This window comes from Neodiprion fabricii, chromosome 1 (assembly GCF_021155785.1).
Source record: "Neodiprion fabricii isolate iyNeoFabr1 chromosome 1, iyNeoFabr1.1, whole genome shotgun sequence".
Classification (NCBI taxonomy): Eukaryota; Metazoa; Arthropoda; class Insecta; order Hymenoptera; family Diprionidae; genus Neodiprion; species Neodiprion fabricii.
In genome coordinates, this window is record NC_060239.1 from 3,792,779 (window position 1) to 3,819,052 (window position 26,274).

The 26,274-nt window shown below is 35.1% G+C and overlaps 6 protein-coding genes and 1 long non-coding RNA gene across 14 annotated transcripts; 4 read left to right on the plus strand and 3 right to left on the minus strand.

The window, feature by feature from the left end:
• Positions 1-944: 944 nt before the first annotated feature.
• Positions 945-2,014, minus strand: LOC124180110. The gene is made up of 4 exons (XR_006870209.1): positions 1,930-2,014; positions 1,611-1,737; positions 1,259-1,346; positions 945-1,079 (listed from the first exon to the last, which is right to left on the minus strand). It is a non-coding gene; the product is annotated as an uncharacterized LOC124180110 (long non-coding RNA).
• A 2,867-nt stretch (positions 2,015-4,881) lies between these two features.
• Positions 4,882-7,218, plus strand: LOC124187148 (eukaryotic translation initiation factor 4E type 2). Its single transcript, XM_046579443.1, has 6 exons — positions 4,882-5,039; positions 5,414-5,489; positions 5,585-5,827; positions 6,004-6,156; positions 6,275-6,411; positions 6,498-7,218. The coding sequence occupies exons 1-6, from the start codon at positions 5,020-5,022 to the stop codon at positions 6,532-6,534; spliced, it is 666 nt and encodes a 221-aa protein (XP_046435399.1). The 5' UTR covers positions 4,882-5,019; the 3' UTR covers positions 6,535-7,218.
• Positions 7,219-7,710: 492 nt separating this feature from the next.
• On the minus strand, positions 7,711-12,017 carry LOC124187124 (motile sperm domain-containing protein 1-like). Of its 3 annotated transcripts, none has more exons than XM_046579389.1 (6): positions 11,797-12,017; positions 11,251-11,431; positions 10,998-11,161; positions 10,754-10,913; positions 10,491-10,634; positions 7,711-9,343 (listed from the first exon to the last, which is right to left on the minus strand). In XM_046579389.1, the coding sequence occupies exons 2-6, from the start codon at positions 11,396-11,398 to the stop codon at positions 9,240-9,242; spliced, it is 720 nt and encodes a 239-aa protein (XP_046435345.1). In that variant the 5' UTR covers positions 11,399-11,431; positions 11,797-12,017; the 3' UTR covers positions 7,711-9,239. The 3 variants fall into 3 exon arrangements, with proteins under 3 accessions (XP_046435345.1, XP_046435352.1, XP_046435362.1); XM_046579396.1 differs by having other exon boundaries at positions 7,711-9,276; positions 11,797-12,015; XM_046579406.1 differs by lacking the exon at positions 7,711-9,343 and adding an exon at positions 9,560-10,410 and having other exon boundaries at positions 11,797-12,004.
• A 687-nt stretch (positions 12,018-12,704) lies between these two features.
• On the minus strand, positions 12,705-15,777 carry LOC124187025 (ectonucleotide pyrophosphatase/phosphodiesterase family member 5-like). Of its 3 annotated transcripts, none has more exons than XM_046579283.1 (8): positions 15,597-15,777; positions 15,166-15,412; positions 14,984-15,082; positions 14,543-14,906; positions 14,192-14,401; positions 13,860-14,111; positions 13,284-13,374; positions 12,705-13,110 (listed from the first exon to the last, which is right to left on the minus strand). In XM_046579283.1, the coding sequence occupies exons 1-8, from the start codon at positions 15,671-15,673 to the stop codon at positions 13,044-13,046; spliced, it is 1,407 nt and encodes a 468-aa protein (XP_046435239.1). In that variant the 5' UTR covers positions 15,674-15,777; the 3' UTR covers positions 12,705-13,043. The 3 variants fall into 3 exon arrangements, with proteins under 3 accessions (XP_046435239.1, XP_046435226.1, XP_046435231.1); XM_046579270.1 differs by having other exon boundaries at positions 15,558-15,776; XM_046579275.1 differs by having other exon boundaries at positions 12,705-13,154; positions 15,558-15,776.
• Positions 15,778-15,800: 23 nt separating this feature from the next.
• Positions 15,801-20,402, plus strand: LOC124187140. Of its 2 annotated transcripts, none has more exons than XM_046579431.1 (7): positions 15,801-15,903; positions 16,826-16,877; positions 16,967-17,022; positions 17,146-17,179; positions 17,342-17,448; positions 17,531-17,637; positions 17,696-20,402. In XM_046579431.1, exons 2-7 carry the CDS (start codon positions 16,848-16,850, stop codon positions 17,956-17,958), a joined length of 597 nt encoding a protein of 198 aa, XP_046435387.1. In that variant the 5' UTR covers positions 15,801-15,903; positions 16,826-16,847; the 3' UTR covers positions 17,959-20,402. The 2 variants fall into 2 exon arrangements, with proteins under 2 accessions (XP_046435387.1, XP_046435377.1); XM_046579421.1 differs by lacking the exon at positions 15,801-15,903 and adding an exon at positions 15,924-16,547.
• Positions 20,403-20,498: 96 nt separating this feature from the next.
• Positions 20,499-21,621, plus strand: LOC124187154 (EEF1A lysine methyltransferase 1). The gene is made up of 4 exons (XM_046579457.1): positions 20,499-20,717; positions 20,869-21,016; positions 21,109-21,318; positions 21,469-21,621. Exons 1-4 carry the CDS (start codon positions 20,565-20,567, stop codon positions 21,600-21,602), a joined length of 645 nt encoding a protein of 214 aa, XP_046435413.1. The 5' UTR covers positions 20,499-20,564; the 3' UTR covers positions 21,603-21,621.
• A 310-nt stretch (positions 21,622-21,931) lies between these two features.
• LOC124187012 (centrosomal protein 43-like) lies at positions 21,932-26,245 on the plus strand. 3 transcript variants are annotated; one of them, XM_046579253.1, is made up of 6 exons: positions 21,932-22,141; positions 22,326-22,379; positions 22,692-22,964; positions 23,023-23,845; positions 23,940-24,148; positions 24,275-26,245. In XM_046579253.1, the coding sequence occupies exons 1-6, from the start codon at positions 22,046-22,048 to the stop codon at positions 24,350-24,352; spliced, it is 1,533 nt and encodes a 510-aa protein (XP_046435209.1). In that variant the 5' UTR covers positions 21,932-22,045; the 3' UTR covers positions 24,353-26,245. The 3 variants fall into 3 exon arrangements, with proteins under 3 accessions (XP_046435209.1, XP_046435221.1, XP_046435216.1); XM_046579260.1 differs by having other exon boundaries at positions 21,934-22,141; positions 23,041-23,845; XM_046579265.1 differs by lacking the exon at positions 22,326-22,379.
• Positions 26,246-26,274: the final 29 nt, after the last annotated feature.

Consider the following 26,274-nt stretch of genomic DNA (forward strand, 5'->3'; position numbering starts at 1 on the left):
CTACTGGAAAATGATTGCAGAGCGACAAGAAATGGGTAATTGAACCTCGTTAAAATTTGAAAGCTCACTAATAAAACTCTTATACATAATCTTTCACATGCTTCTAGAGAACAATCACTGTGATCATTTGACGCTGTGGATTACAAAAGTTAGTAACATCGCAGTACATCGCGACCTTCCTACCCTCGCCTGATTCCCAAAGGAACCACCCAACGGAAATGTTTAAAAGAGATTCACACGCACATCCACATTAAACCCCGCGACGGATCCCAAAACGACCACCTACCTACCCGATTACCTATATTCGCTCTATGCGATTCTCCATTCTTTCCAACACACATCATTCTTTCTCATTTGCGCCGTGGTCACTGTGACTTACTGTTTCGTGGGTTACCTGTCGGGAGCAAAATGTTTTTGCACCGTAGTCAGCAAAAGTACTATTATAGTGAATGCTGGCTGACTATCGGTACATCAACCTTTTGTAATACGGATTAAAAACATCCTGTATGCCAATCAGCATTTTTCTAAGCGAGCTAAACCTATATTTTTACGACAGTTGCAGAGTATTAAAAAATTGGAAATGATTCAAAATATATCGTGCAAGTTGAATATGTTACATTCTGCCAGACTTTAAAATGTTATTGAATAAACTATCATTGGAATATGTTTAAGCCTCAGGTGTATCCACCACTTAAACGACGTCATTTGGAAATTCAAACACAGGTAGGTACTTATATCTGTAGCTAAACATACATGTTTTCGCGAACACCGAGTAAGTGATGGTAACCTGCCGCGATGCTCATTCCACTTTCAGCAACGTGCAAAATTTCTAACATTGAGTCACTATGGTAGAATAGGTCTACTGCACAAAAAGAAAAAACGATTCAGCTTGAAGTCAAGCATCGTTGCGATCATGAATGAGCCTATCCATGCATCTAAGAAATCGTAGATTCGTGTAACAGTGTTACCGCCACGCCACGGGATGGAGGAGTCCCAGGGAAATACCCGTAACCTAACACATGCAAACTCACCAACGTTGCTGAGTAATGGAGAAGTTACTCGGATGTCTCTGCTTAACTCTGAAAAAGCGAAAAAGGAAGCTCGAATTAATTTAGCAAACTGGTTTATTAGTTCTCAGATAAATTGTTGTTGTTGTCTATTTTTATATGTATTCAACACATGCTACGCAATGACAAAACTTAGGTTTCAAATGTACCATACTGAATTATCAAACAATAATTAAAATAAATTTTCTCACCTCCTCCGGGTTGCTCCACACTTCGCATGTATGTGTAGTAGTTCTTGTAGCATCTCAGGTTGTATGGTGGTTGCACACACTTTTCACACTGCAATAAGAATATGATAAAATGTTACTCGCACAATGTACTTGGATCAGATTTCATGTCACTACAAATTGTCTGTGTCAAAATAAGTTATTTGCATGATATTTCAGTGATTTCTGATTCATTTATAAATGATCTGCAGAAATAAATACTAGGGGTCTAACAAAACAAGAACAGATATTGAAAAAATGCCTAAAATTAGTGACCAGCTAAAATTATTTACTGTCAAAAGGGACATGGTAATTAAAAATCATATCGAATATGTACCTTTCACTTCTATTCACTGCCTAGCATGTGGTTTCATTTTTAGTTTCTTGTCAGATATCGATTGATTGGGTTACATTATTTGGATCATCACTTAATGTGGTCGATAGTGCTACAATGTAGTGTGCCCCTGTAAACACATAAGAAATAACATTTTATTAGTATTTGTTTTGCAGAAATCAGATATAAGGCGTTGAAAAATTACTATTATTTTTTTTTAACATAATGAAAAATTGAAAACCTATTAATTTCAATTGACTGACAAATCTTTTGAATTTAAAATAACCCAAAAGTATAATCTAAAATGATTTCAAATGTGTACCTGTTCTCTAGTCTTCTACAAAATGACGACCTGTTCAGCTTCATTTAGTTTTCCAACATTGTATTACTGGGTCACTTGCGAATATTCGCAAACCTCTATCATTTTTACAGTAGCTCAATTCTGTAATCGAGTGAAAAATTTTATCAATATTTGATCTAATTCAGCAAACCATTTACTCAATGTTTGAACACGTGTAATTTTGGTTTTATGCCAAGATTTGGAAAGTTATATCACTCACATAAACAAATGCGAAATGATTGGGATTGTTTTATACCTGTTGTTTATATGCAATAAATTCGTCAGTTCCGTCACCCAGTGATGTATTCCACGATTTATTTCACAGGACCTTTCAATCTATGTAATCACTAACGCCAATCAACGTTGTTGCAGTTTCTTTCTGCAATCAGATAAGATAACACAATATTTTGTTAGTACTTAATGTAACTTTATTAACAATTTCAACAGTATTCAAAATTCCCCATAGTTGTCCAAAATATGACAGGTATGAGGAATCAATAACAGTTGACGATTTAGACTCACTCGAAATTTCGAAACGATTAGGAACACCGTGATGCGTTAACTTTTTTTCACACGTTAATAAAGGATTACGAAATCGAGGATTCCTCTATCGAGCGATGTCTGGAAGACAAATTCGGAAAGAGATGCAACCGCTTACAGTATTTTGTTACGTGCGAAACAACGCCAAAATCAACTACGCAATAACGTTATTTTCATTTCACAAACGTATGTCCGCGTGAGAGACGCGATCCGCGATCCGCGAACCGATATTGGAAACAAAACTCGCTCGAAGGTCACCTTCCACAAGGTCTGTTCTTTCAGAATGTTAGAAACAAAACCACAACGGAAGATTATTGGAGCATTTTATTGTGACAAAGCGCTTGTGACTAGTCAAAAATCTGCCCGAGAGGCAATTTTAATCTGTTGATAATCTCTTGAGCAAGCTTCGGAAAGCTGAGATTAATTACACTCGATTTCAAACCCGTTCACACATTTTGTATTGGAGCTGGTTGCCTAAACAGACTGAGTTAACTAGCTAACGATGCAATTACGCACTTACTGAAGGTCGGCCACACAAACAATAACAAACGACACCCGACGCGGAGACAATCGACAACCGCAATCGCCGAAGCCTGAAGTTGCACTATAGAATGAAAATTTCAAACACGAAACTAACCTTCGATGTCGCATGCTGCTTTTATTTCAATAACAAATGACACCCGACGCGGAGGCAATCGTCAACCGTAATCGCTGAAGCCTGAAGTTGCACTATAGAATGAAAATTTCAAACACGAAACTCACCTTCGATGTCGCATGCTGCTTTTATTTCAGTAACTTGGTTCTTTCGTGGGCCAGACACTGCACGCCGTCCGTATATTATTCGCAATGAGTTTCGTGGGAAGACACTGACCGAATGACGTTGCACAGCCTTTTTTTCGAACCATAATGTATCGGTGCTTGGCCATGTCCCGGATAAAAAGCCTGCACATGCCGATCTGAATTTTCGACTTACGACTCCCGTGGTTTCACTACGACGGCTCGGAAGCGAATGATGCGGCGCTATGCTCGGAAACAAGTCTTAACCGGTCGCCATGCGAGTTGCGCAGAACGCTTTATACGTTCAAATAATTGCCGTTGCAAACGATGTCAGGCGTCGATTGAAATTTTCTCGCGACTTTTGACGAAACAAAATATGCGTTTACGCTTTTTCACGCACAGCAATCAACTGAATGCAGCAGTAGGAAAAATGCTCTGATCGGTCAATGATTCTGGTGTTAACTTCAACACCTCTCTTTAGATAAAAAGTGCTTTTCGAAGTAAAATCCACGGAATGGAATACAAACCTACTTTCTACAGCAATTGTTTTTGCTGCTAACAGCAGAAGCACAGTCTTTAAAGGGAAAATGAAAAAAAAACCACCAACAGTCTCTTTTCAATGTATAAACATAGAACTGAAACTAATATGATAATATTGCCGGGTACGCATCTGTACAGCACTATTTATATGAATGTAGATTTGTAGATAGTCTGATTTGAATGTGAAGATTTTATAATAACTGTGTATGCATTTACCGTCCAAATGCCTTGAAAATTCATTCCAAAAACCCATTTTCTGTCAAAGAACGCTAACAAATCAAGATTACAAAAAACACGCATTTATGCTCTTGAATTTGAGTCGATACAACATTAGCGAGTTTTAATTTGTATTTACTTCACCGTAGCAATCATGAATTACATGAGAAATATATTTATTTCCCAAGTATCTCGTTTAAAATTATTGGCCGGTGATTTAGATCTACTCAAACATTATACGTGACATTATATTTCGGAGATATCCCAGAAAAATTCACGATTCTTTCGCGTGTTAAGTACTTTAAGCATGTGCTACATTCGATTTTTTATCAGTACCTCGATTAACCAGACGCTGACGCATTACCCACACCAAATTTAATAATATTTGTACTCACAATAATCTCGATAGCAGTAAAAAACGACGCATGGGTTGAATTAAGGACCAACTTAAGTGAAGGTTAAAAACTTTTACAAGCTATGTCGTCGTGGCATAGGCAATACAACGATAGCATGCCTTCCATATAATAAATCTGACGAAAGGAACGACCAACATTTAAATATTTCAATCATCCATATCGACAGTGATGTTTGATTCTGTACCGTTCCGATTACCCTCAATAGAAAAGTTTACTCAAACGAAAGTTACAGCTTCCGATGCCCGATCGGAAAATCTTATTACATATTTCCTACTTAATATAATTTTTTTTTGGCTAGTTTTCTCTACAGGAATGAGAAATTAATTATAGATTTGAAATGCGAGCTACAGGGCATCCAACATGTTAAAAATGAATGAAAAAGTCAGCCTTAGCGGCCTTAGCCAACTGCACTTATACCTATCTATGTTGCAAATCGTATGAAACTGCTGCCAATATAGGAAAATAAAAATACATAAAGAGAAGTGATACAAGAAGCTTTTATATTTTTAATCATACGTTTTTAAGCGTATTGTTTATAGTATTTTAATCATATTATATATATATTTATACCACCACTCTAACCATGTCCAACAAATTTGACGCGTAAGTAGGATAACCGTACCGATCATCTTTATACGAGTATTCCATAATCCCATAACCATATGCAAACTAGGGGTTATGTTTTGTGTTTCCAATTCTGACTGAAGATCACCGTTGATCGCAGTTATCATGTGATTCTTTTCCAAAAAATTATTAGGATCGATTTTTCAAAACCCTTCCAAATTGGGAAGATCAACAAACAAGCCGAACACAATTGTCGCTTCTAAAATCCTTCCCGCTTTACAAATATACCACTCTCGCTATAAAAATTTATCCACACGTTTGAATAATCGGTGCTCAAGAAAACCAATGTGACAACGTTTTGAGACTAAATCGAGTAACTAGACATACTGATCGATCGTGTGCTGTTCTTTCAGCTTGAAGACAAGCGACGACAGCGGTGATGACGATTTGCAGTCCAGAGATAGTCAGCGAGCTGAAAAAGACACATTGGTATTCAGTTTTGGGAATGAACGTCATACCTTAGTAACAATCGTCAGACTCGCAGTTATGTTCTTTACAATTGCTTAACTTAACAATTGTTACAGCCCCCCATAGAGATAAGTCCAAACGAGCACAAACTCCAGTACGCATATTGCCTCTGGTATAGCAGACGGAACCCTGGGAAACAGACAAATATCCAAAGTTATGACCAGAATTTAAAGCTCGTTGGGAGGTTTGCTAGTGTAGAACAATTCTGGGGCCTCTACAGCCACTTAGTCAGACCTTCGGAACTCACTACGCACACAGATTTTCATTTATTCAAAGCAGGAATTAAACCGATGTGGGAGGTACGTGTAAATCCTGGAGAAAACTTTGAAAATGTTGAAAATGACGGAATGTGAAATAATTCAAGTCAATGTCTAAACCCTCAGTGACATCAGATCCCAGGTTGAGAAAATCTTTAGAATCTTTGCGCAAACGAATCCGAAGGAACCGATTAATAATTATCTATTTTTTTCCAAAGGATGAAGCTAATCAAAGAGGAGGAAAATGGATTGTCAGGTTAAGAAAAGGTTTAGTTTCGCGCTGTTGGGAAAATCTTGTGATGGCAATGTTAGGTGAGCAATTTATGGTTGGCGAGGAAATATGTGGCGCAGTCGTATCTATACGATTTCAGGTGAGATATTAGTATTGTAACATTTGTTAAAAGAAACATCACCAGCCAAATATTAGTTGCATAAGACAAAATGTTTGTTATACTGCTTACTATTTTCATTTTTCTGTTTTTTTTTCAGGAGGATATAATCTGCGTGTGGAACAAAACTGCATCGGATGCCGCAACTACAGCTAGAATTAGAGATACGTTGAGGCGTGTGTTATATCTTCCTGCCAGTGCCTCTATGGAATACAAGACTCACAACGATAGCCTCAAGTAAATATTTTGGAATTTTAATGGTAATTTATTTCACTGATTCTCTTACCATATGTTTACTCAATTATATTTTTTTTTAATTTCAGGCATCTTAATATGATACCGCAACACCAACATCACTGACTGACGATATCCTAACTTGTCGTTTGTTAAAGATTATTGTGCTATAGTGGGGCGTGATATTCGAAAGCCTTGAAATTAAAACACTTTCTAAAGGCATATAGTTGCAGTTAGTTCTGCTATGTCCACCTGTGACGATGATCTCAACCTACGACTAGAGAAAAGTTCTGGAGTACAAAGAAAAGCAATTGTAATATTTAGCAGTTTTTTCTACAATCCATCTACGTACCCTACTTCTCCAACAGCTGACTTTTCATCGGTAAACCGAGCAATGCGAGTGGCGCAAACAGTTTGTTGCAAAAAAAAGTTATGCCAAGAGGTACGACTGTTAACTACCAATTCGTTGAATCCGTTTATTGAGTACGCAATGGGATTATATTTTTATATGACAATTTACTTTAAGATTTACGATCAATCGAATTTTACACATTTCAAGCAATCACCACATCTCCCAAGTCTACTATTTTCCACAATCTGCGAAAATTTGAGAAAAATTCCTTTCCGATTTTTACTACTAAATTGTCCTAGTTAATATCCTTCGTTAAGTTTAATCATAATACTCAACATTCTAAATCACTTGCTGATACAATTTATTTAGGAAGATCCACATGCTAAGGAGCTCAAGTCATTGTAGTTAGTGTTCTTTACTGTATTGTTAATAAATATTGAAATCAACTTCCGTGCTAATACTACAGAAAGTTTTTATTATGGCTTTGATTGTTCAATAGCGTGTAGCATATTTATCATCTACATGAAGTGGCAAATAACAATTAGGATGACAGTAATACGATTACTATTTCTTACTCTAAGGAATAATATATCGCTAGGTTGCCGATTTTCGACCGCTTCTTAAGTAGGAAATGCAAAGTCAAGGTGGTCAGTATCGCGCAAGCTAAGTATATATGGTATAATATGCTGCTGTTATTATTAAGATGATGTTTTTAAAGATTTTGGAAGATCAAGTAAATGTTTATTATTCGATTGGTACGTACCTGTATTATACGCCCCCCCCCCGCCCCCCCATTTTTTGTAATAAAAACCAATGTGTAAAAGTATTTTTTATTTCATTTTTTTTTTCTATCTTGATGTTACCAGGATGATTTTGTAAATGGTTTCAATTGCAATTAATGTTATTAATCACGCCCTACAAAGCACATATTCCGTTTTTCGAAAAAGTAGACAAAAACTGTCTGCCCCATTTCATGTTAAATATAATAGTGGCATGTAAAAAACAATTCGGAAAGCGAACTTACTGATGTGAATATATGAACACAAATCAACCAATGCAGCAGAATGCATCTACTACATAGATAAACAGACGAAAGGAAACAATTTTTATTTATTGTTCAGTGTACAGAAAAAAGGAAAAAAGTATAGCATTGTTCTGTTTACCTTTCTGTAAATGTATATTATAAATTTTTGAAAATTTTCCTCCGCCAGATTTCTCACAATAATTTACTCCCCTTGATTCGTATCCCTCATCCCCTATTCCTACCACTTTAAGTATTAACATATGTATATACATGATAGTAGTGTTGAAAAATATTACAGAATAATTACATAAAAACTAAAACCGGCAAAAACATTTATTATATCTAATGCATAGCATGCATATCCACAAAATACAACAAAAGAATTGCAAAAGTAACAAAAAAAAAGGAATCAATTTTTTCTGTACTTTTCATAACTGCATAAATTATTACACTTTACCTTTACTTAAACAACTAAACCATAAGTTTAAGGAAGGGACAAACATAATCATCAGTTTCGAATGATATCCTACTAGGTTTTTGAATTCTCTTTCCCAATATACACTGATCTCCGTCACATTTGATATGGCTGTATCGGTGTTGCAATTTAGTATATTATTTGATCAATATTTAATTGACGTTTTGATGCGAGTCTCTCTTTACTCACATTTCCGCAACAGGAAACATCATTTCTTTTCTTTATTCACTTTGTTGGTGGTTGACCCACATCAGTCCTTCGTAGGATTCAAAAGCTTCGCGATCCCACACACCGCCATCTCTCAACTTTTGGGGATCGTTTGAACTTAGATAATGTATTACGTCATATATGTTTCGCTCATGAAAATATGATTCGCTGTCATCATACGCCCGAATCATTGTGTCCAATAATGTGGCTACACCACCGGTGCTTATGTTTACTAACACCATGTCTTCGGGAAATCGTTTTGTTCTAGCCACTGGATATATGTAACTCAAGGTTTTTAAAGGACACACCACCGGGTTGTTTGCAGATCTTTTGAAAACAGTTCTCTTTGCTTCGTGTAACACATCGAAGAGTTCTACAGCGCTCACGAAACGATGCATAGCCAAAATTTTCTGATGACATCCCCACGGTTTGTAGTAACCTTCTGATATATTTTTCGGTGGTAAATTACTCATTTTTTCGACCTCTAACTTCACGTTATAGACGACGATGATACAGATTCGGCTTTCTTGATATCTTTAGTCTCTTAGATACTGGAGACGTTATCGCGCATATTTTCGCCGACTGATTCGAGTTCGAGATTCTTGTTCGGCGTCACAATGGTACGTTATTTGCCGTTATTCCCCTTCTCGAACTTGACGGAAGTGATGTGAGTTCCGGTATTATACTTACGAACCGGACAACCGGTACGTTCGATCCCAGATCCAACTTCCGGTAATCATCCGTGAGCGGATCTTTGACGAAATTCGAATAAATCATACGCAGCCGTAGCCCAACGTCGGGAGTTCCAAGCTGGTTTTCACGAAATTGAATGATAAGTGACAAATCTTGAAATTGTAAGAATATTTGAGAACAACATCTGGAAAACAGTTTTGATTAGTTCGAGGAGGGGAAATAAACGCGACTAGTACTTGGTAGAATTGAAGGTCAGTCAATGATGAAACGATTAATAGCTCAAAGAATGTTAGAATATACTTAGGAAAAGATGCAATATAATATAACCAGGGAGTTCGTTGGTTGAAATTGTTTGTAGTATTTTTTATCGTTACGATTCGTAATAAATGAGACTCAAAAGTTGGTGTAATAATAACGATAGTTGATTCAATCACTTACAAAGTTTTACATGATGACGTATACTTTTACGTCTAATCGTTTGTAATATTATGAACAATTGTTTTGGAAGAAAACTTATTTCTTATTATCCCCAGCGCTTTGTATTGTTAGAAGACACTTATACTTTTATAAATTTAAAATTACGTGTATGTATATTACAATTGCCGCACTAAAATAATTGTCTTGTCCGTAGAAAATATTATAGGGAAATGGAACATTATTTTAAAATTTTATCCCAACTCCTGACCTTCGCTACAAATTTTTCATACCGAATGCAATATAACTTACTGATAATATGGTGATTGTTATTTTTTCTCTCAAGAAACAAAATTAAATAAAAGTAAAATGCATACTTAATTACTTTAGTCTTTAGATTATGTCTGAAATAGTCTTGGTACGTACATGTGCAAATTGATTTGACTACACAAGAGCAAAAATAAAAAAATCCAGAGATGATAGTTATTGGAAATCATATGAAATAAAAAGAATTTTATTATGTGTATATATATATATATGATATGATATTCTTATATATATATATATATATATATAAGAATAAATATCGATAGCTGCACGAGGTTACTGGAAAAACTTAAGTTTTAAACAGACTAGTGTCAGGTATACGCGATAAAACCAAGAAAAAAAAAAACAAGTAAAAAGTGATAAAATGAATCACGATGACTGATTTAAAAGGTCTTAAATTAATTGTGCATGTAATATATTAGTTTTTTCCTTGATAGTGTGTAAAGTTTGTTAAGAAAAATATTTTTAAAACATCACGTTATAGCCTCAGTACAATTATCGTGACCATACCTGGAATTGAAGAGAAAAAAAAATAACCATGTTTAGTGAATTTGTTAATTTGTAACTGGCAGATCTTTAAATCAACTCACCTAATACAAATGAAAATATAAGCTTGAAGTTAACGGAGAGATGTAGATAGTCAGGAATTCTAGGACTGTGCTCCCCTTCGGTAGGCAAGAAAAGCGCCGCTATGCAAACAATGCCAGCTACTAACGCCACATAATTTGTCCCTCCTAGATCATTAACACCATAAATTAGAACCCCTATCAATGGGCAGAGATACATTTTGCCGGAACATAATAGGGTGGTCTAAAGCCCGGAATATCTTTATAAAAAAAATTTTTATACTTACTATCAATTTGTTTATTCTGAGGTGTAAGCGCATAGGAAGTTTGCTGCTTTCCTTCGTTAGTTGGTAAGTGTTGAAACATTTCCTGTTCCAGGTTACTTCTCTCGATAGATTCATACGTTCCACTTAAAAGTCTTGCTTCCACGTCTCGTTTACCTATTCCCTAAACAAAGCAAAGATTCAACAGTTCCTGATTCAACGTTGTCATTTTCAAAATGAGAGCAAAAATTTTTTTGTGAATTAGTACCTGCTTTGATGGATGTTCCTGCATTTTTATTCTAAACTTATCGACCACGTTACAGTTTGCTATTGTGAGAGCTGTGTGCCTTACAACTATGTCGACAAAGCAATGTGCTTTGAGTATTCCTTCAGGATCAACGACTTTGTATTTATTAGGCGCCGTGCTCAGCACTGAAACAAATTATTATATAGTAGATAATTAATAGTTCTGAATATTCATTTTCACTAAGCAATTCACTAAATGACAAGTACATAAATACCTTTGAATTTTATCGGTATATCGTAAGGGTTGTATAGGGTGAGAACTTGTTTATGAGTCGACTGATCATCCAGGTAAAACGTAATGCTTTGAGGAAAGACGAAAACTGGCACTTTTCCAGATGTTACTGCTATTGGTGGTGGTTGCATTGTTTTTCTCTACGTTCAAACGATTCCATGCACCTGTGAGGATGTTATAATTTTTATTATGTTATGGTGTCCCATTCAAATATAATGAAATATATACGTGACTTCGTTGTTGTGCGTCAAAACAAGACTGAAGTGATGACAAAGAGAGCGTTAGGTTATGTTTGGGAAGAACAGTAATCGTGCAGGACAGAATTGATTCCTTGATACGTGGCATTGATTAGAATTCATAAAGCACAAGTCATTGGAAATGAAATATCGGAAGGCTTATTGATGACAATAGTATGGATTTGTTGAAATAGCGATAGAGGAACAATAACAACAACCTTCTGGTCCGTAAAGGCGAACGCTATTTGGTCATCTAAAAGCATTACACTCGAATTAAGTCCAAGAAAACTTACCCTCGTTTTAACCTCGGTAATCCGACTGTCCAAATCCACAGCAGTTTATTCACAAACTCAAATTTGAATACCTAATTGTCAGCAAACGTAGGTAAGGATCTGCATTTTCTATTGTGAGTAGTGACGCTTGTTCGTTGGCTATTCGGTACAACTGTACGAAAACATATGTCCGTGTGTACGACACTCTGTGCGATACTCACTTCTTCAACAAGGTACCGATAGAGAGACGTGTGTGGTAGAATATTGTCACGTGGCTTACGGCGCGGTAAATATGAACTGAAAGTCTGTAATAATTGCCTAATTTTGTCGGAGGTAAAGTGTATTCGAGAAATTCAAAGAAACGAATACTCGTAATTTATTTTTCTTGGATAGATAAAATATTTACATGACAAAATCACCGGAATATAAAACTTAAATACATGTGTCTTATTCTGTAAAACAAGCAAGTGTATTCAAACAATAGACTATCATGTGTTACTTCTCACAGCTTCTCATTGCGCCAGTGATTTTTGTTTAGATAAGAAAATGATATTTTTCAACCATAGACCAAGTAGTTGGAAGATTTACTTGATTCTTGTAATTGTTCAGATTCGCAAATTTGAATAGAATCTGTAGCTACGCATCATTTTCATTTATACATATATACTTCAATATTATACTACACTGACAAGATCTCTGGAGAAATTATGATAAACTAGACCCAGGACCCAGCAATGAGTGGCGACCGTAGCAATTCGTGATTACGGCAGGTAGTATTTCTTGGGCATTATTACATTTACTATAAATTAATTTTGCTATATTAAAATAATATACACATTATTCAGCAGTACGCATTCGTGCTTCGGGTCCTGCTCAATAATAGCTAAAAAATTCACAAACATATAATCCATATATGTTCAGCATTTTCATGATTAGTTTTTTTCAAGGCACAATACGTCTTGGCACATAATACTATTGTTACATCTACTTGATAGGATTTATAGTTTCTGTTCTTCGCTGGTGTTGTTTTATACTTCATTAAGCATACGTCACAACAGCAGACTTCCATGATATGTTACTATTTCCTCATGACGTTAAATACTGTGTGTGTTTAGGGTCACTGAAGTTTGGTCACATAATAAATCTTGATACTGAATTAAAAACTAGAAGTAATTCTGTAAAATCTTACATGTCACTCTGTGTCTCTCTTACCATTTTGTAGATTCTACTTATAGATGTCCATTAAATCTAAATAAATTCGTGAAGTATTAAATTACCTCAAAATCCGAATGTCTATTTTGAAGATATTCGTTATCAGGTTCAGTAGATAGTATCCTAGGAAATAAAGTTATTTTCGTGATGGTACACTGAATTGGCAACTGAAAAACGTTATCAAGAAGTATAAATTTTCATCACGAGTATAAGCTTTGTAAAGTTATTGTCATGCAAATAACTGAACAGTGCTTTTCCTCCATATGATTAATACGATACATAATTTAACTAATTACCTGTAATATGCGTTTAATCGGTCCCTTCGCTGTCTAACAATATATACAGTCATAACGATTCCAATTCCCAGCAGTAACAACACTCCAACAACTAAAGAAGCATAGGAATGCAGATTAGAATTGTTTGCAAGTTATAAAAATGCTGATGCTATGTAAAATTTCGATTAATTCAAATTACTCGTCCACTATAGGTAGAGATTATAAATCTAATGATAATAAAACTATTGATATAAATAAATAATGGTATATAATTCTAGTGCATACATTTCAGGTCAGGTTTATGGTGGGGCGGGATAATGAGAGTTATAAAATACAAAAATGTTATTATATCATATCACGGTGATAAAAACGTAATTATAAATAACGATACAGTAACTGCTTTAAATAACATAACACTCTGAGACGATAAATAAATTATAGAATCCGAAAATACATTGAATGGAGTAATACCAATTGTACTAAAGGTAGTCAATGGTCCAATTTCCAATTGAATAAATAGCTTCGATTGATACGACTGGATACCTCATTGTTCCTGCCACACCTTTCTGTACCTTTTTGAATGCGGATTATACGTACTTGCTAGTCCTATTTGAAATGGAGGTATTTTCAATGCGGAATTTAGGCCACTTCTCACATTCTCTAGAGTTCCGTTTACGGGTGGACATGACAAATTTAGTATTTCACAAAATAAGGGGAAAAGGTCTATATTACTGAATGGTTGAATCTCGTAATTCTTTTTGAATATTGAGCCGTAAGCAAAAAACATCGGTCGCATAGCTGGCTCTTCATTGTCATATCCGTGAAGTCCAAATTCCGATAGGTTGTTGGCTGAAATAAGAATATTGATGATGACTTCATTATCTGAAAGCCTAAAAATCAACAATTCATTCAAATAAATTATACTGTACCAGTGAAATTGTACGCTTTCTCATAGTACTCGATTTTTTTGTACATATCATTAAACCCATATCCAATTTCTGCCACAATAAATATCGGTGGGATTCTGGGGTTCTTTCCGAAGTGATACCTATCAGGAATTTCTTCTTTCTTGTAAACAGTAAAATGTCCAGTTTTGTTCGCCGCTTCTACCAGCTGCCGATGTACTATGTCCAGTTTTCCTAATAGCAAACTTTGTGTCAGATCAAAAAATAATTGCATAAATGATGAAAGATGAAACATCATTTGAGTCATATAAGTTATTCCAAAAATTTAGTGTAACAGAAACACAAATTTTCTTTCACTCGGATCACCAGACTCACCAGTAATAGGAAAAATTTGCAAGGCTGCTGAAGATTCCACGATAGTATAATCTGAACTATTAACAAAATTATTCAGATCTATAATTTTCTCCTTTGTAATACTTTCCATTCCATGATCGCTCAAGTGAATGACGTTCACATCTTTTAGACCATGGTTATTCAAATTCTTGTAAATATACTTTGTAAGGTTGTCCAATTTTTTAAGGACCAAATTAAAGGCAGCGTCATTAATTCCTACTGCATGACCAGTTGTGTCTGGTTCTTCTATATACAAGAAACCAAGATTTATTGGTTGGGTCGGATGCGTAAACCAAGATATCATTAGATCTACTCTGTCTTCCCATGGGACAGACATATTGAATTTCTGAGAATGAACGTCATTTTCATTACTAATTGGGTATATATATTTTTTTGTTTTAAAATATTCATTAGGCACCTTACCTGGAAAAATGTGGGTTCAACACCAAGATATTTTTGATCACCCCCAGGCCACATCATTATTCCGCTGTGTCTGTCTAGGCTTGCTTTTTCATTGACAATCTAGAAATAAATTTTAAGAAAATTACAACTTTCACAGATCGATGTTTAGTGTTTTTGGAACTAAAATACAGTATTAAACAAACCCAAATAGGAGCTATTTGTTCGTTGTAATGAAACATGGCGTAAGAATATCCCACAACTTTATGAGTTTCCGGGATGAAGACTTGATTACCAATTACACCGTGAGTTTCCTCATAAAGGCCTGTTGCAATAGAAAAGTGATTGGGAAAAGTCTTGGTCACGAAAACATTCTCCATATAATCTGCATGAGTATTTTCTTTCTTTAATTCATTCATAAAGGGGGTCAAATTTCTGTTGAAGTAGTCGTACCTGAAAATGAATAATTATCAGTTGAAACAGCTGTTCAATACGCATTTTCGAAGAATTTTAAAATAGAAACTTGGCACAAGGGTAGATGGTAAACAGTTGTGCTAATTTTATTATAAATATATGTAAAAAGATTAAATAATATCACCTAAATGCATCGTAGGATACAACTAGCAGTTTTTCGTACCGCGAAACTGACGAGACATTTTCGGTTCCTACAATAATGATTATTATGCAGAGCGAAAGTAAGGTTGACGGCTGCATCGCGGCGACCGGTGTTCGCTATTCGACAACCAGCGATTCTCCGCTATCTGCAATGAGAATTTTGCACTATGCAACCACGCATGACGGTTGCAATTTATTACGCGTATCGCGTACAAGCCGCGTTCGTGGCGTTACGCGCGGCGTTGAAAGGAGTTGTACGCTTGCCGAACTGCCGCAAGTCTTTTTGCTTTTTTCATACGTTTATTTCGTATTGGTTCAGGTTAGGCGAGGTAATAAATACCATCACGAAAAATATTGAAAATTTTTCGTTGATGAAACCTGTAATTTGTGAAACGCGAACAAATTCACCCTTTCTAACAATATCTGTTAGGCTCGCTGATGTCTGTTAGCGTTGACTGAAGACTCAGTGATATTATAGGTTGTAATTCAGTTCATTCAATTATTTAAAATTCTACCAAAACTTTCAACAGCTCCATGTCTTTGAACACATTATTAAATGTTTTTTTCAGAACTACTGAATCATACGCGTCGAAACTAAAATTATCTACAGCTTTTTTATGGAAATATTTACATAGATGTATAAAAGAAATATGTTATTGCTAGAGTATTGCGGGAATGATCCCTAGAATGATCTCTGTTGGGTCGAAGCATCAAACTTGACCGCCAAACGGGTCAGCACACACAAGCAGACAATAGTTTCGGGTTCGGTAGATGGGGTCGTCGGATTGGCGCAGTATTGGAAATATGTTGAGTCGTAATAAGTTTGAAGCGATCGGAGACGCGAGCAATGAAAAAGCATGACTAATTCAAACACCTGACTAATAAATGAAAGAAAATTGCCCGCAAGACAACGGGTCATGGGGAACTGCCTCGGCCGTTGTTTTGCCACTGTCACCGATCCGTCGACGTACAGGTTAGAATTTTCCCAAACTTCATTCGGTAGAACATTTTTATTTAGCGAAAATTTTTTAGACAATGATCGAAAAAATACAAACTTATCACTATGCGTAACGAATCATGAAACGAAGGAAAAATATTTCCTGAAACTACGAGAGTCGCACATTTCATGTAACGCTATAATGACAAGGATGTTTTTTTTATACCTCTTTGCCACACCGAAACGAAAAATAAACATACCTTCTGCTGCGAAGCATCAACAATAATCAGAAATCTTTATGGTTCCAATTGTAGATCATATCGCCGACATTCGAGCATGTGCTTTCAAGAGGACGAACGTACAGAGGTACTTAATAATCTTTACGTTACAATAATATTTTGACGATTCACAGAATTTGCCTTTTATTTTCTAAATTAAATTTTACCAATTTGCAGTTCTGTCAACAGAGCGATCGGGACGAGCGTATGATGTCTTGTGAGAGACGGAAAAAGTGAGCGAGCAAAATATAAAACATTCTATGCATTGTACTTAATTGATTTATTAAAGTATTACTTGGTATGTTTTAAATTGTAATTTTGTATGTTGTTTTACTTTTTGTACGCTTGCCGGACAGTTTGTTATCGTTTCTTTCATTGAAACGTTTCAAGGTAAACTTTTTCTATTCTCTCACGACCCATTTGTAGTCATTCAATCAAAGACACAGTGATTATTTTAGTTGAATGAAAACTTCTCTTCTAATTGCGTATTAAAAAGCAGGAATTTCTTTTCCACAAGCAATAGGCAGACAAAATTTGAAAACAATGTTTTAGAAGAGGCGCGGTGTCCCGATTTCTTTGGAACTTGCCGAGGACGGTGGGTGGCCCATGGGCGGTAGCAAGTATGTTAGGTTGAACTCCAGAAGTACCGCATCAGTCAGGTATACAGCATAATCAGAGTGAAGTAAATACTACTTCAAATTCCAGCATCAATGATTTAATATCAACCATTTTTCTATCCAGTTCTGGCTTGGATGTATCACTTCAAACTTTGGATGCTAGAAATTTGATGAAACACGGCTACGTGCCAACTCCTGCTTCATCCTTAGACCTTGAATGGGAGCATGAAGGTAGGTTAGAAAATATAAGCAATTAACACGCAATTAATTGATAAACTAATCTTTCCAGGTTTGCCAATATCTCCACGAAGCGATATCAATGCAGACAATACAGATAACTCTCTTTCCTTTCCGTCTGTAAACAACAGTCAACCTTCTAGTCTGACTGCTTCACCTTGGTCCAGAGTATCGACGCCAAACAGCTTGGAATGGGATCCAGTGGAAGCAGATATGGTGTGTGTAGACGTAGAGACTGAGCAATTGCTAACAGAGATTGAGAGACTGACAGATCGGGCACTAAAAGAGACTGGTGACTGGACTAGTAGTAGCTGATAGATTATGGAAAAATCATAAAAAGAAACGACGATACGCTTGGGTCAGTTTGTAAATTGCACATTACATTAAAAGAGAAATGATAATTGACGTATACATCCATTTGAGTCTGCGAATAAAAAACTTCAGGAAAAAGCATATGCCGCAAATGGAAGAGTCAGTGATTGCGGAAGTTGTGTCATTGTCATGTTGTTTAGTGGCTGATATGATATCACAGCCAACATTTAGCTGGTACTATATTCAAATATGGCTTCATGAAGCTGTTTTTGGAACTCAATAAACATGTTTTAAATGTGCTTTTACACGGTTACGAGCTTATGGCGCATAACTTATCCTGACATTTTTTATTCACAGACAATAGCACAAATTGATGCAACTTCCAGCATTCACATGTGCAGATATCATTGATTAATCCATCATATGTTTCGTTACGCACTTTTTTGCTTTTTTAATCACAATCAATTTAGAAAACAATGTTGGCGTAGCATTTGCTATTACAAACGCGAAATTGTAAAAAAATATAAGTAGAATATGGACATTGAAGAAACTGATTTGAATATTATATGGGGTGTGGGGTAAATGAGTTTTAAATGAAAGTTGATATTCATCTTTTTTGAAAGAAGAGAAAATGAAGGAGAAAACCTTTAAAATTATTTAGAGCTGTTACGCGGAAGAGGGAAGGCTTGGTATTCTGAAGTAGGACAACCAAATTATCGTAGAAGCGGGGAACTTATAACATAACTACATAAATACTATGCGCTCGTTGCACTGCTTGAATTTTATATTCTGTTGCACGTTTTCATAAAATTTATTACGTTAAGCTGTAGTTTTATAGAAATTTAAAACTATAACAAAGTACGCGATTGCGTTATAAGAGATCTAGCATATTTATACAAAGATATAGGTATGTACGATACACACTGTATTTACAGATATATGACTAACCGCAATGTCAGTGAATAATGGTAAAAGTCTATGCTGATTTCGCGCAAAAACATGAAAATCGCGATAAGATGTTTTACACACTTCATGCTCTGCCATATGAAGTATGAGGAAATTCATGAGGCAAACTGTAATCGCGTATTTGATAACCGTATTATACTGTAATAGATTCAAATCATTGACGCTTATGCAAATAACAATACTAGTTACGTATAAATATATACATGTAGAAAGTAATGTGAAATTTGAGCAACTAAAAGTAGCGCGTTGAAATATCTGGACAGCTTCAAATTGCCGGAAAAATTTATAAACCACGGTAATAAATTTGATCTTCGTTTAATTTAAATAATGAATTGACATTTAGTTTTTCAACAAACATTTCGATTTCCATACTCTAGGTTTTAATTTGGAATAAATCCTGAATTTCAAGATATTAGGTGTATATTGATAAATAATAATAACATTTATAATAATGATGCGAATATTATTCGACAAGTAATAATACAATAAGTCATTAGATAGACAAACAGTTATTAATTCAGGTCTGCCATACCGAAATATGTTGTAATCGTTGATGTGAGAAGAAACAATTAGTTTGTTGTATAAAGTTGAAAGAAAAAACTGCTAGTTAGCAGTATACAAAAGATAGATCGAGAAATAGATGGGTGTATTAGCGGTTCGTTTTATAAAAATTGCAGATCGAAAGAATTCAAGACCACAGTATGCACTTGAATTGGTGTAAATGGATCCATGGTCTTCGAAGAAGATCGTACTGTACTACATTACGCATAAAGTACAATTCAAACTCACCACTATTAAACTGCCATTAATGTCTAAAATTGAACGGTCTTCACTAAAATGCAGGCACTTTGGTTTCATTTGTTTACTATACGTATTAGTTTTCATTCTCGGTTATTAAAACACTTATACAGAGACCTTAGTGTGAGGTTGGGACCAAATGTCACGGAGGTGAAACAATAATGTAATGTAATATTCTCAAAGTAAGTTGAATTATTTAACTCGTAAAAGTACCAGCAAACAATATGAAATCTTATCGATAAAAAAAGAAAAAGAAGTACGGACTATTTTGAGATTACGTTGAACTGGTGAAATTGAACTGGTGAAATGCAAATAACTATCATGGACACAGCTTGATTTCTTCACAGTAAAATAACTTAGTTTAAAGGCTTGTATATGGTATAAAGTGAAATTGGATGAACGTGCCTAGGAAACGGTATAGGTAGAGCGTTGTACAGGGAAGTGTTATGTGTATTCTGTGTAAAGATATATCAATAGTATATTATTATAGCGTTCAAACGAGTTTGAACATTGTATTGTACATACTAACACACTATACAAGGCGTGAGAGAATCATATCAGAGGATGCGAAAAATGAGTGAAGAAAATAAAAATATTACAGTTGTAATATGAGTAAAAATGCTCACAATTAGTGTATTAAACTGTGAGTTTATATGCTTAAATAAATAAATAACTAATTTATGATAGCCTATGTGTGTATTCCATTATTTAAAGTTTATTCGAGATCACCGCCAAGGTGCTTCTCGCAGTTATACCAATCTAAGACTGAATAATTTACACACGGAAGCACGAGATTGGTCGATCCTACGCGTTCCTTATTCTGGGTACAATAAATTCGAACGAAAATGTCAGATAGCGACGACGAGATGCCGCAGTTATCGTCGGCCTCGCTTGCCGCTCTTCAAGAGTTCTACAAAGAGAAAGAAGCGCAAGAAAATATGTTGAAGAGTATTCACGGTGAAAATGAATCAACGCACATCACGTTTGATGAAAATTGGGTACGTTGGTAAACCTGGACGTAACTTTAACGCGTCGAATTTCAAACAATATAAGTTGATTGACATCGGCGGTTGCTTCAAATTTAGAATATTATGTCAATTTATGTCGATTTAAAGCCTTGAAAATATAAAGATATGGCACCAATTTCAGCAACTCAGTCAATTTTGGTACGACGACGAGACGGTCAATAGTTTTGTTAAAGGCGTCATTCATTCAACTGAAAAAACCGGAAAAATTGCCCTCATCTCTTGTCCGACGCTTTATAACAAAATGAAGAAAGATTCCGACGGCAGACAAGGTATATTTATTCAGCAATAATTATTTTCATTGTTACTTTTATTTTCTAATGTACAACTTATTATCTTCAAAGTGTTTTATTTTCCATTTCAGTTACATTGTTCGAGTACGATCAGCGATTCGCTGTTTTCGGCTCAGATTTTATTCCGTACGACTATAAATCTCCTTTAGAAATTCCCAGAGAATTGGCAGGTGACTTTGATCTCGTGCTTGCGGATCCACCCTTTCTTTCGGAAGAATGTCTAACAAAAACGGCGGTAACGATCAAGTTCTTATCTAAGAAAAATATCGTACTCTGCACAGGTAAATAATCTCATGATACAGATGTACAATGTTGCGAAATTTATTTGTTGTCCAGAAAAGATGGAAATCATAGAATTAATGTTATGCAAGATTAGTTTGAATATAATATGTCAATGAATTAATTTTTAGCATTATTTTTACTGTGTACAGGTGCAATAATGAGCGAATTAGCATCAAGACTTTTGGGCGTAAAAAAATGCAGTTTCGAACCGCGCCACAAGAATAATCTAGCGAATGAATTTTGGTGCTATTCAAACTTTGATTTTGACAAGGCGTTACAATAAAGCTATTTCTTGTACAAAATTCTTAAATAGATGTTTTTATTTTCAACCCTTGGATATGTTTGCCCGCAATATATTGCGTTTCTGTTTACATATACCCACGTATAATTCTAACAAAACGTTTTCCTTTGACGAGATATATTACAAAAATACACTCATGGTTGAAGGAAGCTAATTTTTGCTACACTTGTAACGACTTGTATGTTTATTTGAGTTTCGAGCGCGTTATTCAGGAAAGCGAGTTTGAAAGTACGAAGCATGGAATAGAACCAGGCGTAGTAACAAAAGGAGGAAAAAAAAAACGATTGAAACGGCGTTGGCAATGAACGAAGGGAACGATGGATTCGGGTCAGATCCGCGAAAAGAAAAGCACGCGATGGAAAGCGTAAATATTTACATTTTTTGAGTATTTGCATTAGTATTTTTTTTTAATTTAAAAAACAATAATGACAGACGGAAATATTTCCATCGAGGAGGATACCGAGCTCCGTGATCTCGTGGCCCAAACGTTAGAAAATAATGGGGTGCTGGCCAAAGTGCGAGTAAGTTATTCATAATAAATCAATTTTAGAACAACAACTTCTAGGAAGAAGAACGAATATACAGCGGAGGAAAGATCGGAAGTACACATTTTTTTTTTAGGTTATACACGCGTGTAGACCGAAAAATAATTTAGTGACAACAATTTTGTTCCAAATTTATGCAATAATTATGCCGTCGTTTCAGGCAGAGCTTAGAGCGAGCGTCTTTTTAGCCCTCGAGGAACAAGAATCTGTGATGGTGAGTTATTATTACGTCCGGCAATAAAATAATGGAGAGATAGAGAGAGAGAGAAAGCAAGAGCTAGACCGCGAGAAAGAGAGAGACAGAACGAGAAGTGGTAAGAGGGAACGAAAGGAAAAAAAACCTGTTTCCTGTTTACAGTCTGCTCTCTCAAAGCTTTTGTGTTCTTTGGCACATGAATCCGGATATTTTAAGAAATGGATGCGAGTTTAAAAAAGAGAGGATAAAAAAACTTGATATTTCCTAGTTGAACGTCTATGCATGTACCACGATACAATTATTTTTCATATTATGTTCCATTGTTTTCAGAACACGAAGCCGCTGCTTAACAAAACTGTAAAACAGTACCTGGCAAATTCTGAGGGAAGATTGCTGTTCTCATTGGTCAGAGAATTTCTGGAATATTTCGGTCTTGATTATACGATATCTGTTTATGACCCTGAGACGTACGCCGGTAAGGAATACAACTATGCAGGTAGAAGCAAGCTGTGCGAAGAACTTGGCATAGTTTCAAGCGAGCCGCTGCTTGGGGAAATTTTGAGGACCCACGCACGTCGATCGTTCAATAATTCAGAAAAGCAGGTAGCTGAGAATTTGACTGGTACTTGTAATTTTCATCTTGTATTTACTCCAAATTAAGCCTTTGTTGAATTTTCAGAACGAAGATGACGGCAATGGAAATATGGCAACAAAAATGCATAATATTTCTAGTAACATGTGTAATGAGACATACGACGAAATGACACCGAAAATTTTACACAAAGATTCTGTGTCTCTATCAAATGATAATAACGACTCGTCAGAAAAATTGGAAAGCATGTCAGAAGCTGCTTTAAAAGTTCCAATAAATGTGACGATAACTGACAAGAAAAAAACCATCACTAATAATCAAACGTTCAATAATGTTCTAATAGACACATCTAGCTGCGAGCTTCAGAAAAATAATTCACTCAGGAAAAATGATAACACCAATTTAGAAGATGTAACTGATACTCACAGAGTCGATGGTAACAAAGAGAACAACGACGTACGCTTCAGCAAGTTTTCTATGAATTTAGATGCCGTTAATGTAAATGTTGAAAGCGAGAAGCAGTCATTGAATAAAACCGAGCCATTAATTAAGTTTGACGAAACTATTATAGACGAAGTACAACCAAATCAAAATGAAAAAGACGCCAACAAGCAAAAAGGCATAAATAATACAGAGTTGCATAACGCAAATAATGTACAAAATAAGAAAATCATTACAGATAAGAGTTTAGGAAAAACCATGTTCTTTGACGAGATTATTATTGACGGTAAGAAGGAAAAAGTTGGTGCAAATCACAAAAGCGAATCTTCACTGTTAGGCGACTTACCTCCACTCACCACAAAAGTCACATCCATATTTAGTGATTTGCCATCCTTTAATACTAAGAAGACAGACATCAACGATCTTAAAGAACTCATGGACATTGGGCTTGGTAAGTTTTTATCCAACATTTTTTTTTTAGATTTAAAGAGTCAGCGTATGATGATGACTCTTGGTTAATGCTTTGTTTTTAATTTCTTTCATAGCTTCAGAAGGAATTGATAACTATGAAGAAGATTTTATCTCATCTGCATCTGGCAGTGCGAACGAGCAAAGCCCTTCTAAAAGCCCTGACAAATGCGAGAGCCCGAACAAATCCCGGTACAAAAAAGAGGAAAGACCCCAGAGTGTAAGAAGTGACGACATAAGCGAAGAGATCGAAGGGATTGACGAAATTCTCAGCAGCACGTCTTGCGTGAGTAATAATTAAGTCTTTCAGTTGGTCACTTGTTTAAATTAGAATGCAGTTTAGGTACATACAAGCGAAAAACGCTAGGAAATCATCGTTTGTTTGCTGTCAGTATGTGCATTTATCTTTCAGCTAGAGAATGTTCCTGCAGCAAAGTCTATATCAAATATAACAGTGGACGTCGTCACAGATTATATCCAGGATGTGTGATCTTGAACATATTGCATTTTCTTTTTAATCTTGGCAAATCTTGTCTTATTAATATCAGTAAGCAAGACATTGTCGGGTGTGGCTCAATACTTTGTAGATCGCGCAGCAGAACGTTGGACAAAAAAGAAATCAAAACGTGTAAATAATTATCGAGTTTTACTGAATTCAACAATATTCGTTGAATGAGTAATTAAACTTCTTGCTACTAATTTATGTGCAAGTTTTTTATGCTCTCATCTATATCTTCCTTGTCCAGTATTCTGTCGTGAGCGCTATAGTATTACTATTATTCTAACTAATTAATTTATAAACATAGTGTTTAGGATACCTACACGAATATTTTTAAATGATATAAAATTTACGGATCGCTACTTTTGAATAATTTTGGTTACGTTTAGCCAGGAAGAAAAGTTTTTTTTAATCGATTTAGTAGGTAATTTTTTTTTTTTTTCTTATCATCTTCGATGACTTTTTCTCCGTATTTTTATCTCTTTGTGACTGAATATTGTGAATTACCTCATTTAACTAAAGTTACTGATAATGATATCTTTAAACGATATCTGAACAAATTATCCGTCTGATCATGGATTGCCTAAAAAATCCGCTAGAACATTTTCAAAGATAATGTGGTGCTAAGTGTGTTTTTGAAAATGTGAATAATTTGTGCGAACGTTAGTGGGGGTGCTTACTATATACGTATTAACTTGCATATTTTATTTCGCAAGGTATTTTAAAACATTCAGGTAAACAGAAAAAATGTTCAAAACAAAATAGAAAACGAAAGGAATAATTTTTTAGCAAAAGTAATGATTTTGTGGCAATCCAATAACTATGAAAAAGTATCAAAATAGCTGGGGTGGGAATACGTTAATACCCATGCCAAGATGCAATAACTAAGTACAATTCAAGGTGGATCAAACTGTATACTTGAGGAGCAGGAGAGATCCTTTTCTGGAAATCAGTGTTTTCCTGTTTTTAGAAGAGAATATATGCCGTGACCGGTAAAAATATACAATATAACATAACACACTGCTTCAAGGCTGTTTCGAACGGTATTTCTCTGGAGTAAATTTCAACGCGCGGATTATTACCTAACAATATAGGTATTGGCGTAAACTAATTTCAAGAGAATTCTTTCCGTTTGAATCAACCTTTTGCCATAGAAAATACATTTAAAAAATAACAAAAAAAAAAAGAAGAAAAACAGGTGTGTTCCCGACCAATCAACGTGGTTACATTGTGCTTTCTAATCTCTGTAGATAATTTATAAAAAAGAAATGAAACAAAGAAAATTTCAGGACTGCGTGTAACATTCCCACATCTCATAGAACTTAGGGCAATAGACACATTCCATTCTTATTAGGATTATTATTCTTATATTTTAATTGGCTAGAAATAGGGGGTCGAGACTATTCAACCGATATTTTTCAGAAAATACCCTAGTTTGTAAGTTTGTATCTCAAATATGGTAACACTAATCTAACGCGCGTATGCTATGGCACTGAAAATTATATTGCACATGTATTTTTCTCAGCATCAACTAGAACTATCCGTAATTACATTACAGAGTTTTAAAATCGTCTATTTTTGTTAATCATAACTAGGCAGCGGCTGCAGCCCGTACAAAAAAAGAGGATAAAAAAACAAACAATCTTGAATATAATCAAAAAAACGGATGGAGACATATTTATACACCGTATAATTTTTATCGTTCGATTGCATACCAGTTATTCATATATAAATGATTCGGTTGGTCATTGAAAAAATAATACGTTTAATATTATAGTTGTTGATGAATGCGTTATTTGTTACTAGCAATTTATAGACTAAATTTCAACAGATCAAGTATTAAAACTATATCCAATGGTATTTTTACATTTACATACATATATACAAGTAACCATATTGTAACCACGTTGAAA